General features: G+C 41.3%; 1 protein-coding gene across 1 annotated transcript in view; it reads right to left on the bottom strand.

Moving 5' to 3' along the window:
• ror1 (receptor tyrosine kinase-like orphan receptor 1) overlaps nucleotides 1-19732 on the bottom strand; it is a 153920-nt gene that overhangs the window by 30153 nt on the left and 104035 nt on the right. The window contains exons 3-4 of the mRNA XM_051947599.1: nucleotides 16733-17023; nucleotides 16520-16553 (exon numbers count right to left, since the gene is read on the bottom strand). Of these exons, the coding sequence (XP_051803559.1) occupies nucleotides 16520-16553; nucleotides 16733-17023 (325 nt within the window). The remainder of the gene's footprint in view (nucleotides 1-16519; nucleotides 16554-16732; nucleotides 17024-19732) is intronic.

The following is a 19732-nucleotide window of genomic DNA, read 5'->3' as shown; positions in this document are numbered from 1 at the left end:
CAGATTTGTGCAGTGTACGACTGATTGTTGTCCTATGGACAGACTCTCCCACCTCAGCTGTAGACCTCTGCAGTTCATCCAGAGTGATCATGGGCCTCTTGGCTGCATCTCTGATCAGTCTTCTCCTTGTTCCAGGTCAAAGTTTAGAGGGACGGCCGCGTCTTGGTAGATCTGCAGTGGTCTGATACTCCTTCCATTTCAATATGATTGCTTGCACAGTGCTCCTTGAGATGTTTAAAGCTTGGGAAATCTTTTTGTATCCAAATCCGGCTTTAAACTTCTCCACAACAGTATCTGGGACCTGCCTGGTGTGTTCCTTGATCTTCATGATGCTCTCTGCACTTTAAACAGAACCCTGAGACTATCACAGAGCAGGTGCATTTATACGGAGACTTGATTACACACAGGTGGATTCTATTTATCATCATCAGTCATTTAGGACAACATTGGATCATTCAGAGATCCTCACTGAACTTCTGGAGTGAGTTTGCTGCACTGAAAGTAAAGGGGCCGAATAATATTGCACACCCCACTTTTCAGTTTTTTATTTGTTGAAAAAGTATAAAATATCCAATAAATTTCATTCCACTTTACGATTGTGTCCCAATTGTTGTTGATTCTTGACAAAAAATTAAAAATTTAAATCTTTATGTTTGAAGCCTGAAATGTGGCGAAAGGTTGAAAAGTTCAAGGGGGCCGAATACTTTCACAAGGCACTGTAGGTGTCCCCAGCCTTCACCCTAAGTCAGCTGGGATAGACCCCAGCCCCTTGCAACCCTAATGAGGATAAAGCGGTGTACAGATGATAGATGGACTCTCTGTCCACTGTAAAACTAGTTTGACATCATTTCTCAGACACAATTTGATTCGTCAAAACAGAAAACATGCAAAGCAGCGTGGCCTGTCAGCCTGTTGACAGTAATAACACTGTAAGTATGGTTCACTAAGGCCCAGGATGCCATTGTACCTAACAGATAAACTGACACTGTGTTGTTAGGATTTTTCTGCTATTACAGTATTTTAAAAAGAAGAAAGTCAGAAGTTGACTAGTTAATGTGTCCTGTAGGCAGAGATGATTATCCTCTATAGGTCAAGTTTTTGGACGTTAGCACTAAATTCAGCAAATGTGATTTTATTTCACCCCAAAGTGACCTCTTGTCATATGCATGCAATTTGGCTGGCACCAAGGCTGCCAAATACAAAACTGATTGATTAATTGACCTTAACTGCTAAAAGAATAGGACATCCTTTATCAGCAGCCTCAACATCAAACTGCATTGATCTTGTTAAGCTTGACAAATCGTTAAATATCCCTTTGCCTCTAGATCGTGGGATAAAGTTCCAAAGAGCAAACAAAAGCCTCTATTTATACTTACAAATACTCACAATACACTGTGTCTACCTCTGTTCCTCTCACACACTAACACCACCACCAAGGACAAAAGAAAAAAACACTTTCTTTGCCTCTTTTTTCTATGTAGGAGTGTGTGTGTGTGTGTGTGTGTGTGTTCATGGGAGGTTTAGGGCAGAGTTCAGGGAAACCCCACATACCCCATCTAGGCCTTTTACCCTCAGGGAGAAACACGCACGCACGCACGCACGCACGCACGCACGCACGCACGCACGCACGCACGCACGCACGCACGCACGCACGCATTCTCTCTCTTAAACCTCAGACTTTACCAGACCTGACCTTGACCAGACCTGCCAACAGGATCACCAACAGACAGACACAAGGGAACCTGGGAAACAGGAAGCAGGAAGTGGGCCTTGTCCAAGCTGACTGTGAAAGCTCTGTTCATAATGAGTTGTGCATGAAAGCCATGGTGTGTGGCAAAGTGTGCAAAGACAGACTTATGCCCTTACTAGCCTCAAATAATGCAAATTGCCTTAATGGTTAAAGCCGTCTACACATCGTGACAGTGCCCAAGTGTGCGTGTTGGCATGTGTCGGAATATATGCTTGTGAAATCGCCTGACATGGGTAGCATTTAGCAGAGAGCCAAGCAGGCTTGTGGGAGGGGGCTGCAGTGGGATCTCTGGTTTCAAACAGAGCCGGTGCCCTGGGACCAGGCCATGTCAAAGGGCCTGTCCCCAATGAGCCATATTAGGGCCCTGATCCCCAATCAATCAACACCGCGCTAAAAAGAATCCACAACAAGATGGCAATTAAGCCCCACCGAGGACCTAACTAAACATGTGTGAGAGACAGAGTTTGTAAGAGTAACTGTGTGTGCAGTTCTTTGACTCAGTGTTTTATGTAGAAGCCTGAGTGCCTGCCTGCTTGTGGGTTAAAGCAGCAGTCTACTCCGGACATGCAAAATAAAGGACAGAGGTGAAAAAAGTCCCAAAAGGATGTCTTTTTTTTCCCAAAGTGGTATAGTATAAACACATTTAACAATCAATACTCCATCCAAAAGAGAATGCAGGCACGGACAGAACACCACTTTATGCCCTTGGCCAATAAAGTTTCATCACTTCATTTTCAGTGTTTGGCAGTTTGGTACTAAGCAATTTGGGGATACTGTAATAGCTATTTCTTTTACTCTTAGTCAAACTATGGGTTGAGAAAACTCACTGGTTGAGAGCCTGTGCTTGGCAGGTTCAGACAGTAAGAGTTTCACAATGAGACATATTTTCTGAACCAGATCCCAAAAATGAAATAGGTTTTGCAGAACCCCCTGCAATATTCTGATGTGGAGTGCTAAAGTAGATCAGCATGTGGCAGAGAAGAACGACATCCAAAAATTGAGTGGGCCTGTCATCCCCTCAGTCTGAATGGGTGTGATGCTTGTGGTGTGGAGCAAATCATCATCAGCCCTGGCCAGCCTCTGAGAACCACAGCATTGTTGACACTGGCACCAAGGTGAGCTGAAATGAAACTAAAATCCAGAGTTTCTCAATGCTGCACACACAAGTTCACAGTCTGAGCTAAGAGCCTATTGTGACCAAAAACAGCACAGACTTTATGCTGCGGGCTGCGAAGTTGTTGGGTGAGTAGAGAGACTCAATGGTGGACCCGTATTTAAACTGCTAATATATCATGGGATTTTGTATAAATACAAAGACATGTGAGGCACTTTTCACTTGTCATACCTACACATTTGAGGCTTTTTGCATGTCATTCTATGGCGTTAAAACAACATGTAAATGGTTAAGGTTAGGGTTAAGGTCAGGGGTCATTTGTTGCTACTACATGGCATTCAATGACATGCAACACGCAAAAAATGGGTTCTGATAACACACAAAGTGACTTGGTGTGCTGTTCATGTCTTTTCATGACACCAGGCTGAAATTGTATATCTCTCCGACCCCTTGTGCAGGACACTTCTGTACCTCATTTTAGATGGTGCTATTTATTTATTCTGCTATGTATCAAAAAAGCACGCCAGCACCATGCACTTTTGGGGATTACACTAGTCGTCCTCGTATTGAATATTAGTCGAGAAAACTGCTCTGTTAGCATAAATGGGCACAAAGGCAGCACTATAAGGGTGAAACTGCAACCCTGGCTCTATCTCAAGGAAAAATATTTAGAAATATTCTGATTAGGGCCGATCATTTTTAACGGATTGGAAACGATGCTATTGTAAGCCTGATTCTTCCTTTATGTCCACTCTAGGTGTTGTAAAGGAAGAGTACAAGTTGTGGCGGGATCATTCCTTGAATCATTTTCTTAATAAATAATCAGTTAATTGATTATATAAATTCAGCATGGTGGACTGCTCATTTGGACTGCAAAGACAACTCAGCTGCAGATACCACTCGAATAGAGAAACACCGTCCTTGCCAGTCTTGACTTGTCTTTAACACAGGAGCTCAGGTCAGAGAACATTAAACGTCACAGAAGTCTCTGTCATGATGTCTTTTGTTATCTAAATCCCTGCAATGTTCTCTGCCTGCCAACCAGGAACCATTTGAAGTTCAAGTGACCGTAGCATCCTTGTGACTGTACTGTATCAAACAGTGAGAAGCTCCACCTGGTGGTGCAACCAGGTGCCACAGATAATCTGCCACACATTTTTTGACATGAACGTAGAAAATACGGTTTTTAATGTCTTTCGGAGCTTGTGGAGCCACAGTACACCCTAGTCTCTTGACACTACTGTTCAAACACTGCTCTACTGGAGCTTTACAGAAAGGTTTGTGACCATCTACAAAACATAAGGGAACAGCTTGGAGACAGAAATTCAGTTGTCAAGCATATTCATTGGATTGATTTTAATAATTAAGTACTTAAAGGTCTATCATCTAGGAAAATAAGTTTCATAAGAAATAAAGAAACATGATGTAACTATTTAACTAGTAAAGCTTAAAGAGGCTTTTAGGGGGATTTTTCACTTTTGGACAGAACCAGCTAATTAAAATCTACCCTCCATACAGCTGTCATGACTTAGAAAGTTAACTCTACAGACCAAAATTGTTTTTAGTACCTGGCTGTAAATGTGTACATTTGCGTATTTAAACATAGAGGTCAATGAGGAATGTCTCATTTTTGGAGCTTCATCTTTTTGGCCCTTCTACCTTGGCTTCAAATTTTAGTCCAAAGTTTGCTGCTTGCTCTTTCTCTGTTTTCAGTCTTGATGCAAAGCTAAGCGAACCCGTGTAAATTCATATTCAGCAAACAGATTTGAGTCTGGCATACTTTTTCTCATCTTGCTTTTGGCAAGAACACACTAAAGTACCTTCATAAGTTTGCAACTGCAGGAGTCAGTTATGTGTGGAAAATTGTCAGGTCTCTTAAAACAAATCTCCAGATGCAGGTCTAATGGGACGGCTGTGAAAATGTAATTATCTTGTATTTTATGGGGAGACCACAGATTAAATGTGAAGGTACCACAAGAAAATACTGCTGCAGGAAACTCAAATTAAGCCAGTAAGTAAGAAGACAACATGTGACAACAGCCACACACCGTGAGAGTGAGTTTGTATGCTCATTAAACTTGAAAGGAATGTTCACAGATTAGCTAATATGCTACAGCAATTACACCATACTGATTAAACAGTGCGATTGTGGTGACTTGTTTTTGGCCAAGTCAGCTGGAAGATCAATCAGCTAGATATAGCTGAGAGCAAAAAGTATGTAATAGATTCCCTAAATCATTTTCTTAACATTTAATTGTAGCTTCATTTTGGGTGCTTTGCTGATCTCCGTCAGATAAAACTCCTTGACGGCATCTTTTCATCCTCCTAAAACTCCTAAAAAGCAGAACACACCTAGAAGGCAGTCCCATACACTGATTCTGTAATTACCAGCCGTCACAATAAATCATATGCTAATTACACAGACATTGTAAGTACAAACCTTTCACAACAGCGGCTGTACATAGGCAAGAGAAAAGAGCTTTGAGGGTATCAATCAAAATGTTATGGTTACTGTACACACGCATTTGAGTGCCTAATACCTTTGAGCAAGCCTGCGCAAGCTTCAAAATCAACTTAGTGTGACATCTTCAAGTCATTACACATTTTGGAAACTACTTCCTTAAACTAATTTGTCAATCAACCAGGAGGTGAGACACACACGCTACACGCCCTGTCGATGCGAGTTCCAATTACTTCTTTTGGTTTTAACTCTTTGATGCTTCAGCTGTATAATTGGATTGCCAGCAGGCTAAAGGCAGCGCAGGCCTCATGGCCGTTGTCACGTCAGCTCCAAGGTCAACTTAATCCATTGTGTTGACAGCTGCCTAATTAAAGAGTCATCTGCAGTGTGTTGGTTGGTTTCACACCACATAGACACAGACATACAGGCACACAGACGTACCAGTTGTAGGAAAAGTTGTCCTGAATGTGTGTTTATACTATATTACAGTTAAACACACCTGATTAGAGTAATCATTCTGAGTGTCAAGTTACGCTCAAACAAAATCTCAACTGGCAAATTAATGGCAAACCTACAGAAAGTAAATGAAAGTCTTCCTGTATTACGTAGATGTGGCTCTGCATACACACGTAAACACATATAAATCTATTTAATAACAAGCCAGCACAGTTGGAGGTGGTTTGAATTAACACATAACAGTAAAAATATCGATCTAATAAAGTCTTCTGGTGTTTGAAGAACTGTAATGAAGAGAAGACTAGCATCTTCCAGTCAACACTGTCAACCGTCCACTTCTTCAAAAAGGGGGATATGTAAAAGAAAGTGATTGAGGAGAAAAAAGGAGCAAAAAGGGTAGAACACAGACATAAAAATAAAAGCCAGAAGAAACTGAGGGCAGTGAGAATCTGTTTTTTGTTAAACCTGTCTTTCCCTTATTCTCCAGAAGAGAGTGGACAGAGGAGAGAGTAGAGGCACAGTGGAGGGAAAAGAAAGAAAGAAAAAAGCTGCTATTTTTGTAATTGCTTTTTTTTTTTTTTTTTTGCCGGCGCTGAGAGAAAAGTGGTGGGGAAAGTTTTGGGAACTTTAAACAGCCTCGACAGCCAGGGTGCAGTGATATTAATCTTTTCAAACAGGGAGAAAACCCCTCTATTATAAACACAGACACAGACTCCGGGATCAGCGTCTGTGTTGCGCAAAGTCTGTTTATCATTGCTGTCAGATTAAAAACTTCTACATCGAGTAAGTCAACATTTTTTTGGAGATATGAAAGGAATTACGACATAAGTTTGCACATTTGGGAGCAAAAGAAACAAAAGTGTAAACACAACTTTGACATTTCATCACCTTTTAAAGCTGCAGTAGGCAGAAATCTGGAAAAAGCTAAGAAAAATAAGGCAATACGGCCCATCTCCTATAGCTCTTCTCTCTCTGTGCCCTAAAGAAAAACATGGCCCAAGACAGTCAATTTACAAGTCACTTCCAACTTCGATGGGATTCAAATCTATCTCCCTTAGTGTATATCCCCTGTTTATCACATGGCCGTCACATTCTTTGCCTACCACAAGCTTTGTAGGTTTTCTTTCTCTTTCAACGGACCTTGCCGAAATGCTCTGAAATTGATTAAAGTCTTTTTTTAAAGGCTAGACATTGTAATGTCATGTTGTCCACTTGAATACAATATACTGAAAGTTTATGTAGTACTTTTGCCCAATTGTGCCACAAAATATTGCCAAGCCTCAACTTGAATTTGATTTTGCCCATTTACACACCCAACACACGTAAAGCAACATACGCATTAATTGTGTTGATTTGTGTTTCTGGTCAACTGGTAAGTGCAATATTCACTCTGTTTTGATCTCTAAATTCTGGGTAAAATCTCTGGCTGCTAAATGCTGCATCATGTTTGCCAGCTAGTCAATAACTTCATCTTTCTATTATTTATTGTGGGTCGTAGCGAGTTGACTTCTGTGCCTATGAAAACAGAGAGAGAAACAAAACACTAAGTTGTGGGCCAACGCTGTGTCTAGCTGAGTGGAAATGCAGCATTGGGTGATAATTCTCTGTGGGTTTGGCACAACATGCAACACCTTTCACATCATACACTTTGCAGCTGTTTTAGCAATTCACATGATGCAAAAGTCCAACTCATAAAGTCCAACGTACCGTCCATGAGTAACGATTTATCAACCCCCCTCGTTCAAGCGTTACAATAAAGTTATTTCATCTAGCAAAGTTCATTTAAAGTTCATGTTCAGTCCCGTATGCCTGCCTAGCATGCGGCTGACGCAAATCTAATTAATCCAACAGATTAATTGAATAAGAATACAGAGAGAAAGAAAAAGACATAAAAAGATAGCATATAATTGCGTTATGGACAGTTTGAGTCTGCTCTGTCAGAGTGGGGGCAGTTTGCATGGCCGCCTCTGTTAGGAGTTATTAACTGCCTCTGATCTTAGCTTACAGCTAAACCTCCCGTCGGCTCACACAGCTAATTCCACCTGAGCGCCGCCGACCACGCAGGACCCAGGAATCAAAGAAAAACATGCAACCCCGAGTGTTAATGGTACCATCCTCCTCCTACTCTGCTAACACTGTTTTTCTTTCACTCCTTTCACCCTCCCGCCGTCTCCATCCTGCTCGTTTTTTTCCCGCAAATGAAGGAAGTATGGCAGCGCACAGAGAGAGACAGAGAGAAAGTTGGGGGTCTACTTTTGGCAGGCGAGACTTTTTCCCCTCACCCTGTGTTTGTTCTGGCTCTATGAAAACATCTAAAGGGAGGGAGGGAGGGAAGGCTAAATAGGAGAACATAGAGGAGGAGCAGCGACACACTAATCTGCTTCATAATTAGTAATAACTACAGATATAATGATGAGGTTTGCACTGGAAGTTAAAGTAAAGCAGAGCTCTGTATGTGGGGCTTTAGGTTTGGATGTGAGTTCTATTTAAGTCACAAAAACTAGGATTTGAGGCTTGACTTGCTCAATTTTTGGCATAATCGAGACAATCTTACCCCTTTATAAACAAGCTGACAAGCTTAGATGTGCCTAAAGACTGCAAACAGTGCAACAGAGGAAGCCTGACTGTTTCCAAAGGTAAGAAAAATCACCTTACCAGTGCCTCAGCAAAAATGATTTATGCTATACACAGAAAGGTGAGACATTATAGAAAACACATAAAGTGTCTCTGTAGGGTGTTGGGCTAAACCCTGCTGCCAGAACACCTTTAGTGCACCTTTAGTACATTAGGCTGTTGTCCAGTGCAGGTACTTGGGCGACCCGAACCTTTGTGCGTGTGCTGACCTCAAGAACCGTCACTGCAGAACTTATTCAGGTCTTTTAAGGGGTTAGGTCCGGAAACTACTATTTATAATCGTTTTGTCTCACTCTGAGTTAACCTTGCTGTCGAAGACACACCACATTGACACAGATAGGCTGAAAGGACCATTTACAGGGCTATTCCTGTAAATACTTATACCACCTCACGCCTGCTCTGAGTTCCTGCAGTGGAAAGTTTCAGATAGATTCTCTAAGTTGTAACACAATTGGAGGGATGGACACCATTCTTCTAAAAGCTATTCTGTCTTGGTATTTGATAACAGTGGTAGAGAATGCTGTCCAAATTTCTCTCATAGATCTTTAACTGGATTGTAATCTGGTGACTCTGAAGGCCATGGCATATGAACCACATCATTATTATCAAACCATCGAGAGACGCTTTGTGTCCCATAGGTGGATGCAGTGTCATCCTGGAAGAGATCACTGCCATCAGGATAGCAGTGTTTCATCAGAATCACTTTGTATTGATTTGCGGTGACCCTTCCCTCTATGGGGACAAATGGAACCAAACCATGTCTGCAAAATGCCACCCACAATATAAGAGAGCCACCGCAACCCCTCACTGTAGGGGTTGTGGGCTCAGACTGTCCTTTAATTTAAGCCTATCTATAACATTTGTTTAGCTCCTTAACACTTTCCTTTTATTTTCTCCGAGGTAACGTGCAAAGGTTGCAAAATCATCTTATTCCCCACTAGTTGACAGGATCAGCTTGTTCTAACTCTTCATGATTACGCTGACAGAAACCAAACAAGATTTAGATTTAGAACACAGGTTTGTAATGAACAATGAACACTTTGTTGTGAGGTAAATCAGTAAAAGAAAACAGTATAGAAACAACACATTGGGGGTTATGAGCCAGACTGCAGTGTAGGATTCCTGCAGCCTCACTACAGCCTCACAGTGACATAACAGGATACACGAGGTGTTAATTAGTTTACTTTAGATGAGTGAACTTTGCTACCTTTGGAGTGACCCATGCTAGTAGGTTTCCCGTGTCAGACATGAGACTAGTAGCAATCTCCTCATGTAACTCTCACAAGAAGCCAAATGGATATATTTCTGAAAATGCAAAGCTTTTCCCCTGAAAAAGACTTGGAATGTTTTTGCTTTAAAGTCTTAAGCCTTCAAGCTGTGACCTGGAATAACAAAAAATAAAGCAACAGCAGAAATAGACAGGCCTCACACAGCCACATACCTTCCACATTTAATTATAAGGCCTCTATTCGGAGGAACTTGGTCTATTAAACCACTGTCATTTTAACAGTGAGCATTCAGAGACCTGAAAGACTTTCATCTTCACTTGAAATATGCTTGTGAAAACTTGTGAGTTGACTTGGACTTCCTTTGACTTAGGCCCTAAAATATAAGTCTTGAATGACTTGATGGGCATGTTGTAAAATACTTGAAACAGTCCTGAAATTTAAAAAATGTCTGTGCTTGATGTAAAATTCATACTTTAAACTTACCACAATAGTTTCCCTCTTTGTGTCTATCCCAATCATTCTTGTACCTTCTCCTTCCTTTATTTCAGATCTTTCCTCCTCAAGTCTAAGACAGCTACACTCAACACAAGCATTCTGGATTATGAGCTGAAACATCCAGGCTGTTAGCTTTTAGTCGGCCTGTGGTTACTCTCTAAAAACCCAACCCTCGGGATATATATGAACACACACACACTGTGAAGTTTTGCACACCACAGACTGTATACTTTAGCTCACTGTGGAGGGGATGGAAATGAGAGCACAGACCGAAGCAAAGACAACACAGAGGACCTGAAGTTCATCTTGTGTTCGGGTTCAACAAGGTGGGTGGCAAGAAATTTTCCTCAAAATTTGTGATAAATATTTGTGGATAACTTATCCCAAGAATACGGAAGTCACTCGGTTTGCTAGCTTGGGAGTGAGAGGCAAAAGAAAAGAAGTGCAAGGGAATTCAAGATAATTTACATAAACTGACAAGCTCCTGCACCAGATGTCTTTCCGAAAACTTGAGCGCAGGTTTTGATGCTTGAACAGCTGCAGTATGAGGTAAGCGGGCGCAGGTCATCACGTGCCATCATTAGGTGACCTTGTCTTCTTGACGACTGCCACGCTAACTTTACAGCTAATAACTTGGCCGTGACACTAATGATGAGCAGCAGTGACGATCAGCCCACCACCACCGCAGCTCCGCCACTGTCAAAGGAGGCCCCTGTCTTTTTAAATGAAGTCTGTAATGACTGTAATGACTCTAGAGCGCATGCTGCTCTCCGCTTGACTGCAACACTTTCCTCTAAAAGTGGGCCGGAAAAAAAAGAGAGGGTAATTTATTCAAGCTTGGTTAGTGCATTATGGTGTCTGGCAGGTTGAACCTGAACCTTAGTGACTTAGAATCTTCCAAAGCTGAGGATAAAACAGTTCTAAACATGTCAGATTTAACATTTTTCTTGCTCCAGTATTCATGAATATCATCCTCAGAGTGACCTTCATGGTTTTGCCTTCAATAGAACAAACGGCATTTGTGTGCTGAAACGAAGGTACATCTAGCCTAGCCACGCTAGACCTAGCTCTTAAGACACAAGGGTCGAGGAATGCTCAACAGGGAGGGAGGCGGGCTAAAAGGTTGTCTTTCAAATCACTCTGCAGCAATTGGGTAGGTATACAACCAATCAGCGCAACAAATAGGCTGACGTAGTTCCTAGAGCACCGGATTGTGGCTAAGTCTCATTAGCTTCCCAACCAGCAGAGCCAACTGGTATATTAAGGATTTGCCATATCCCGTCGGCATAAGTCCAAATACGTCTTTCTTCTCAATGAAACGTCCTTTGTTTATCTTTCAAGTTGAATTTTAGCTTCAATTCTTTAAGGGCTGTGGCCAAAGCCAAGTTGAAAGATAACTGTTTATTGTGCGCCGGTTGTTTCTGTCAGAATCGTCGCGCCTCTGTCGTCACTTAGTTACGCCCGCCTTCTGACTCTACACTTCATGGTGATTCGTCCGGCCAGTTTTAGGAGAATCCAACCTTGAGCCTTATGGAGGGTAACTAGACCCACCCTGGCAGAGAATTAAATTCGTTGCCGTGGGTTGTCTAGCGCGGCTAGGCTAAGGTACATCCACATGAAAACAATTTCATTTAAAATCTTTTTAAAATGATCTGAATGCAAATGACGGTTTTAGGATGTTTCAGAAATTATACTATGCCTATTAGCATGCCTGACAATGTGTAAAGCATGACTTGTTTGTGTACACTGGACATGTGGTTGGTACTGTGAACATGAAGCAGAAGTCTGTTGTTTGGATGTAGAAAATGCTAAGGAAGTAGAACAGCAATGGTGAAAAGTAAGACCAGAGGACTTCTTTGCTTACAGTGACGACAAATCTGTAACTGAAAGCAACAGAAGCATATGGTTGTCGTGGTAGTGGATAGGAGAGTGGGAGCTACAGATTAGGAGTTATTTTAAACGAAAACCTAGTACTGACAGAGGCATGATGAATAAGGGAAGGATATATATATTGTTGAGAAGACCCATTCAGAAAACAACTTTGGCAGCCTGTGTCACTGTTTCTTAAAGAAATGGTTCTTCCTGTCCCAACTATAACACAACCGTAGCGTTGTTTAGGACTGGAAGGATCCCTCGAGTTATTGCAGTAATTCCTTGGGGCAAAATTCTCTGAATCGAGGCTTTGCTTTGCGCTTCAGTGTTCCACCCTCGGGACACTTTGAGATCTGCATAAGCATTTCACTTAATGTCTGAAGCTGCAAACGCAATTATACAAATACTATACACCCATGGAAAGCTTAGATTCTCATGAATCCGCTGGTATAAACCACTTTCAGATGTGATTACCACAGCGGGTAATATAAACACATTTCTCCAACAAACAACAAAACATTTAAAGGGCACAACTCACCTTTGGATGCTTTTTTACTGGTCAAAGATGAAAATAATCCACAAAAACTGGCCAGAATCCAAGCTTCGGCATCCAGACAAAACTACCACATATAATATTTTGTCTAAAACATGTCTTGAAATAAGTAAATAATCCACAAATAGCTTGGCTCCGTGGGCGCACACGCGGCGCATGGTGGAGCTGCGCGTTTCATATTCACTGTATTTCTGTCCATATTTTTATTCAGCTTTCACAAATCCACGAGGTCTTGCACTCAAAATGGCGACTGAAGTCTTTCCTTTATGTTTACACTGCATTTCAACCAATCAAGTGACTCTGGCCTGCCTCCCAGGCCTAAACGGCCAACCGTAGCCGAGACTGACCGATCGGGACCTACCTCATTTCGTCAGTAAATTCTGAGCAAATCACGTCGGAGGAAACGTTTGACTGACAGGGCTGATAGCCAATGAGCCTGCTGAATAGCAGGATATAAATAGAGCCTCTAACAGTGGGGTTGTGTGATTTTTCACACCTCGGCTCCGGCTGCAGCAGGAGCCTCTCTGTCTCCCTCCCAGTCTCTCTGTCTGATCCACACTGGAGCTGCTCTGAAGTGTCTTTTTGAGTTCTTTATGAGTTTTTGGAGTGAAAATAATGTGAAAACGGGCTGAAAAAACGAACATATACCATTTTTGCCCAGGGTGTGCAGAGGGTGTACAGAGGGTGTCCAAAATTGACAGCACCTGGCCATAGCAGTACAAATACATGTGTGAAACACTCATTTCTTGTACTATTGCTCTGAAATTTTGACCTGAGCTATGTAAGACCCCAGGCTGTTGCCTTTTTGTGTTTTCAAGCTGTGACAGTGCTGCCACACTAATTTTCAGGTGTTTTATTAGGGAAAAATTTAGGCGAAAATAAAATGCATCCTAATTCAGTGTGTTCCAACATAAGATACTCTGTGCCAGTAGCACCTAGAGTAATTCTGACTGCACTGGGTGAAAATTCAGGTTGTCAGCTTTCAAAGGAGACCCCAACCATGCCTGTACTCCAAACAGTTCAAGAACAGCATTCAATTTACTTTCTGTACATCTTCAGTAGAAATTTCAGGCGAAAATTAACTACAGTGTAACTAGACCCCACGTCAGTAACTGGCGGACCGAGGTCTGAGTCCAGACCCAGACTTCATCCTATATGGACTTGGACCGATAGTCAATCAATTGCTGCAGTAGTAGCAGTTTAAACGTACCAAACACAAACACACATTTATGCGATTTCTGTGTCACAAAACTAAATACACGCGGGGTTCCCACGGTTTTAGTTTTAGTTGAATACCCCTGTACTATAGTATATATGTACAATGCCCCTGTACTATAGTGTACAATACCCCTGTACTATACTACTGATTTCTGCTGCACAGTGTGCTCATTTCCGCTTTTGATGCTGTAACATGCACGCTGTAACAAGAAGCAAATTAAGGTAATGCATCGAAAACAGATAACATGTAACAAGCTTATATGTCCAAGTGGATACATGGAACCAGAAACTATTTCAAAAGTGGAAAATGATCTGAACCCAGTGAAACTGCTTTAAGCAATTCTAAGGTCTATACAAAGACATCGAAAAAAATATCTACATGGTGAAATAAATGCATCAATCTGTTGACTAAGATAAGTGTCAGATGGGTTTCAATACATAATGTCAGCCTGATCAGTGATAAGTGATATCGACTGAGTTTGATATTAGTGTGAATTTAGCTTGAGCTATTTCATTTCCAGTTAAGTCTTTGAAGCAATTTTTTAACTTTTATCAACATGATTTTATGAAAATTGACCATAAACTGCATTATGACTATGAGGCTACAACATAGATCAGCTTTTGTTGTTTTTTTTAAATCATTTGGATATATACATATTTCATTTGAATATAAAAGATAATCTAAAGTCTTCACCGTAAACAATGTGCAAAAAAAATTCAATTTGTGCATGTAAATGAAAGTACACATGCACATAGAAACTTAAAATTGTACAGACATGTGGGTTGTTACAAGAAGTCTAGAAGTTAATGCATAATTCTGAGAAATATCTTAACTAGAGTAACTGCCCAAAACTGCTTAAGAAACATTCGTCTCCTGTGAGAAATTAAATTACGAAACTCTCATGGTCATCAACCATGTTCGGCTGCCAAAGTCATCCTGATAATCAGCTATGTACACATGTAACATAAAACTAAAATCACATCCTCCTATTTTAATGCTCGTTGACTTTTCCATCTTAGTTTATTTCCAATATCTTCACTGACTGTGAAGTCAAAGTTTGTTTGATTTTCCTTTTTATTGATATTTCCCTCGAGAACGTGCATAGTAATTCCTCTGTGAGCCAGCTGTCTCATCTATGAAACGAGCTGTAATTTGGTTGCACAGGAAAAATCAAAAAACATGTAAACAAAGGAATGGCACAAACAGATGTCTGAGAGGAAGCATGCACACTAGAGCGTGTGTTAGTGTACGGCAGCGCACGTACTCGTCCCAGCGTGTGAGTGGATTTACTAAGTGTCTGATATCCACCCTATGCCAGCAGTTTGGATCCACAGAACGCCGCACGGAACATGGCAGTGAGCCTCGCCATAATGTCATTGGGGAAAACCATCCAGCTTAGCTCCTTTTGATCCTGCGAGAATCAAACGAACTGAGAAAGTTCTTAATGTTTTATCCAATAACACTGCGGAGACGTCAAAACACAGCAAAGGAAGCTGGCCAGATTTAAACTAAATTTCGACTTGGGCAGCAGTTCTGCTACTGCCAAGAACATGAAGTGGAATGCAGTTTTCATACTTTCTTCAAACGTTTCATATCGCTGGATTTTATTCGCTATGTGCTGTCAAGACCCTCCTTAATTTGATAGGCATGTTCAGAGATCAGTGCTGTGGTTGGGCTTGCCGTACATTCCTACAGCTGGCCGCTAATTGGGCGACTATAAAAGGTTCTATAACAGAAACCACAGACATGTTTTTTACGCTGCTCATTTCAGTCAGTAATACATTAGGGAGGCCAGGTTACTTAGTTAGGCTCACTAGCAGACCGAGCAGATTTACTCTTAATTGTAATAATTTCATTACATCCCTGGAATCAGATGAACGTCTCTTTATTGCCATGAAATTAAATGAATAGCACAGGCTTTGAATTTGGTAACATTCTGAGTCGTATCCCATTTTGTGATTAAGGTTGGCTGCAAGTTAATTAACTCGATTTCCCAAACACTATGCAGATCAGGGTGCTATACAGACAGTATGTGTGTGCATCGATGTCTGCTTTAGGCCCTGATATGTGACTAGTGTAAAGTCTGGTTCCTGCCCAGTAGTCCACATGGACATGTATGTAGGAGCTACACAGGAGAACATCAGAGATTTGGGATTTAAAGACGCATCATAAATATTGATGTAGCCACACGGAGACCTGCAGCAGTAACATTAAAAATTACAGACCAGACCTTGTTATAATGTGAGTTATGACTCAGTAAATATGCTTTATTTGAAACAACGAATCCTTTTCCAGTTTCCTGACTGTATCATCTAATTACAAACAGAATGTCAGCATATTGTAATAATGCTGTCAAATCCACTTACTGAGCTGCATATTTCTCCAGTTTATTTGTGATGTTACGGTATTTATTTTCTCTACTATGATGTGTTTCTATTATGGACACAATTAGAACATGCCCACCAATGAAAATCAGAGCAGATGGCATAATCAAATCTATTTCATTTCTTCATTTTAAACTAGTAACCCGTGCACATGTACATCCGCGCTGTGTAGACCTCACAGATCTTTCAGCAATTTTCAAGCTACAATCATCCATGAAACGTGACGCCGCCGCCATCATTTGCAGTCTGTATAAGAGATTCAATCACAAATCACGCCTCTGAAGTCGCCCCCCCTGTAAGTACAGTATGAACAAGCTGACAGAGAAAAATGGATTGAGGAAAAGCAACTTACGTCGGCCTTCCTGGCAGAGGTGTAGGGAGTGGATCTGGAAAAGAAGACAGGGGGATTTTTTACTACAGGATAAACAATATTGCTACCAGATTTTTCTCAGTGCGAGCTGCCAGCTACAAGAAGAATCAGCTGAGATGAATGTTGCTGGGAGGAGGCGGATCTCGAGGAGGAAAAGACAAAGAGGAAGGAATTGAGTCGTCTTAGGCTTCTTACCAAATTTGACGAACAGCACTCCTGTCGTGGAAACGGTCCCCTGGGTGTTGGTGGCCACACACTGGAAGTAGCCCGTGTCAGTAGTGTCCAGGTTGCGGATGCGGAGGCGTGATCCGTACGGCGTTGACCGGTAGGAGATCCGCCGAGGCTCCTGCACTACGGGGGCGTCGTTCTTCAGCCAGCGCACAGTCGGAGGCGGGTTGCCGGCCACGCGACAGAAAAGCTCGGCTGTCTGTCCCAGAGACGTGGTGATGTTGTTCATGGGAGCTTCAAGACGGATGAAGAAGGGTCCTGGACGGCAGTCAGGGTAAGATGAAAGAAGAAAAGACAGAGGAGAAGAGGACACGAAAGAGAGAGAAAAGAAAATACGGAAAAGGAAATTTTAGAATTTAGAAGGAGGCCAAGTTGAGAAGGAAACCGGGAGTGAGAAACAAGAGAAAAAGACAAAAAAAAGAGGAAAGACATTATACTCCACAAAGCCAAGAACAAAGACATAAATCAAACAACACTTACTGCACTATATCAGAGCCAGATATTAAACAAAACGTGCTGCTGTATGAAAAAATGTGGTAGAACAACTCAGTGTTTTCAGACACACATATTTAGAGCCTGGTTTTGCAAGTTATTTTGTGGTTGCCACTGTCGTGACACCTAATTTAACATTTCATCGTCACTGTATGATGCCAGAGGGATTTTCCAGGCTTGTGTATGAACTTGTGCGGCAGCATCACCTGTGTTGTCTTTTAAGGAGAAATGAATACACAACCTTATAAGACAGATTCACAGTCTTTCCTGTGTGTCTCACAACAGACAAAACTGGCATAGAAAGTGTAAGTAGCAAGTAAGACTGACTTCTAAACTGTGAAGCTACTTATGAGGGATAATGCTAACATCCAAATATGTCACCGTGCTGTATTGAAAAGTTCAAATATTGGAAAAGACAAAGAAAAACATTTTTTCATTATTATCCAGGACCATATTCTGCCTCAAGGTGGTCAGAAAAAAAAGCAATCTGGAGGGCCACCTAAGAGTTTAATGTGGAGGAAAAACATTGGTGTTAATGTCATGAAAAACCTCTGGAAAGTTCCCTCAACCCCAAAACCCATCTTAGGTATGCAGAAATGCTCCTGGTTACACAAACCGGCCAAAACAAACAAAGGAGGAAAAGCACATAGAGGGGAATCTCAAATACAAGTCAGATGAAACTTGAATAAGTGTGAATGGAGAAGTTGATGAGTAAAAATAGAGGCACACACTTCCTTGTGCTGGCACACACACACACACATTTAAATCTCTGCTAATGTGTCCCATGCAAATTATTTGCAAGGATTGCAGAGGAAAGTTGCAGCAGAGTTCGAGAGTCTGACATGGAACTACCAAAAGCATTTAAAAGCAGCCAGGCTTTGCTTCTTAGCAGCGACCTTCAACACTGTTCTGTCTTGTTCTCCCCTCATATATGAGTTTAGTCACTGCTGCTTCTTGTAGTGTAACTACAGAACAGTTAAGGGCAATGCAGACAATTACTGTAAAACAGCAGGGAAACCTTTTAATTCTTACGTACGTACAACTCTGGTATTTCTGCAGCTAACCTTTACTTTTATTATTGACTAATCTGCAGAATATTTTCTTACTTTGTCCTTTAGTTCATCTAATGTTAAACATAATGCAAAACAACAACAATTTTTGCTTCTCTAAGCCCACACTGACTCCTTTGGTTTGTCTTTTTTGTTCAAGCAACAATCCAAAACTGAAAGTCAGTTTATTATCACATTTGACAAAAAAAAAAAAAAAAAAAGCTGGAAACCCTCATATTAGAAAAGCTGAAACTAGACAAAAATGTTTCTTTTTTGCTTGAAAATTTGTAAATATTCACTCGCATCACAAACCTGACCAATCACTGCACAGAGCAGGTCTGAAAATCAGATTTTCAGTTTTATAAAGTGACAGAAACTGACAGATACAGTCTTCTAAACAAAACAAAGTTCAGTAAAGAGAGGGTTTCAGATATAGTTGAATGAGCTGGAGGCTGCCAGTCCCTTTACTCTGTCACCATAGCAACCTTTGTGGTTTTATGTAGCTCATCTGCATCCAAGTAACCAACATATTATCTTAAAGTTAAAGTGTGTGAAATAACAGCCTCCATGTTTGTGAAAGACTGTCTCCTTGTGAGCGGCTGAGTTGTTGGCAGACTGTAGAACACACACTCACACGGTCCTCCATGAAGCCTCAGGCTTAACACAGCAATGTGGTACTAACAAGTGTGTGACAATATGGTGAGAGTCCCACCATCGACCACAGCACCACCACCGCTCTCCCCTCTCCTCTCTTCCTTCTCACCCACTTTTTATCTGTCCTCCTTTCTCTACATACTGTACACAGCTGTCTCTCTTATTTGTACAATCCTGTCTCTCCACAGTGCAGCACTGCAGCCAGACCAAAACCTCCAGCAACACAATGTTAAAGTCATCTGGAACCATGTTTTTTTTTGGCTATAACTACAACTAACAATGTGATTTATTTATTGCTACAGAAAAAACATTCATTCCCATCTTCCTCTTTTCCTGTTTCCTATATTTACTCCTTCCCTCCATGTGTGCAGTTCACTACAAGATATGAAACCTACGTCTCACTTAGGTGAGTGCGTGGGAGACGATTCCACAGGACTTGCAGAAAATTATGAACCTGATGTTCTTCTCTCCTAGCAGCAACACAGACACACTTTAGATAACTTTGACATTAGAGAGATGGGATGAAACAAAATGCTGAGTGCAGCAGTTTCTGCAGGTCACTTGTTTTCAAAAGTTGTTTACCAACCTCTTCTGCAACACTTGTTTTTTGATTCTTTCCAATTAAATCAGTCAAACATGATCACGTCATTGATCAGATGGAATGTTTTTGGTCTTTTATAATGACTTTAAAAGTCATGAGAAAACCATTAGAACACCAAAATGGGGAAAGTAATTACATTTGTCCTCTATAAGGTTTCATGCACAACAAGTA

Source organism: Acanthochromis polyacanthus, chromosome 4 (assembly GCF_021347895.1).
Source record: "Acanthochromis polyacanthus isolate Apoly-LR-REF ecotype Palm Island chromosome 4, KAUST_Apoly_ChrSc, whole genome shotgun sequence".
Lineage (NCBI taxonomy): Eukaryota > Metazoa > Chordata > Actinopteri > Pomacentridae > Acanthochromis > Acanthochromis polyacanthus.
Note: the sequence above shows the minus strand (reverse complement) of the source record. Positions and strands in the feature narration are given on the sequence as shown.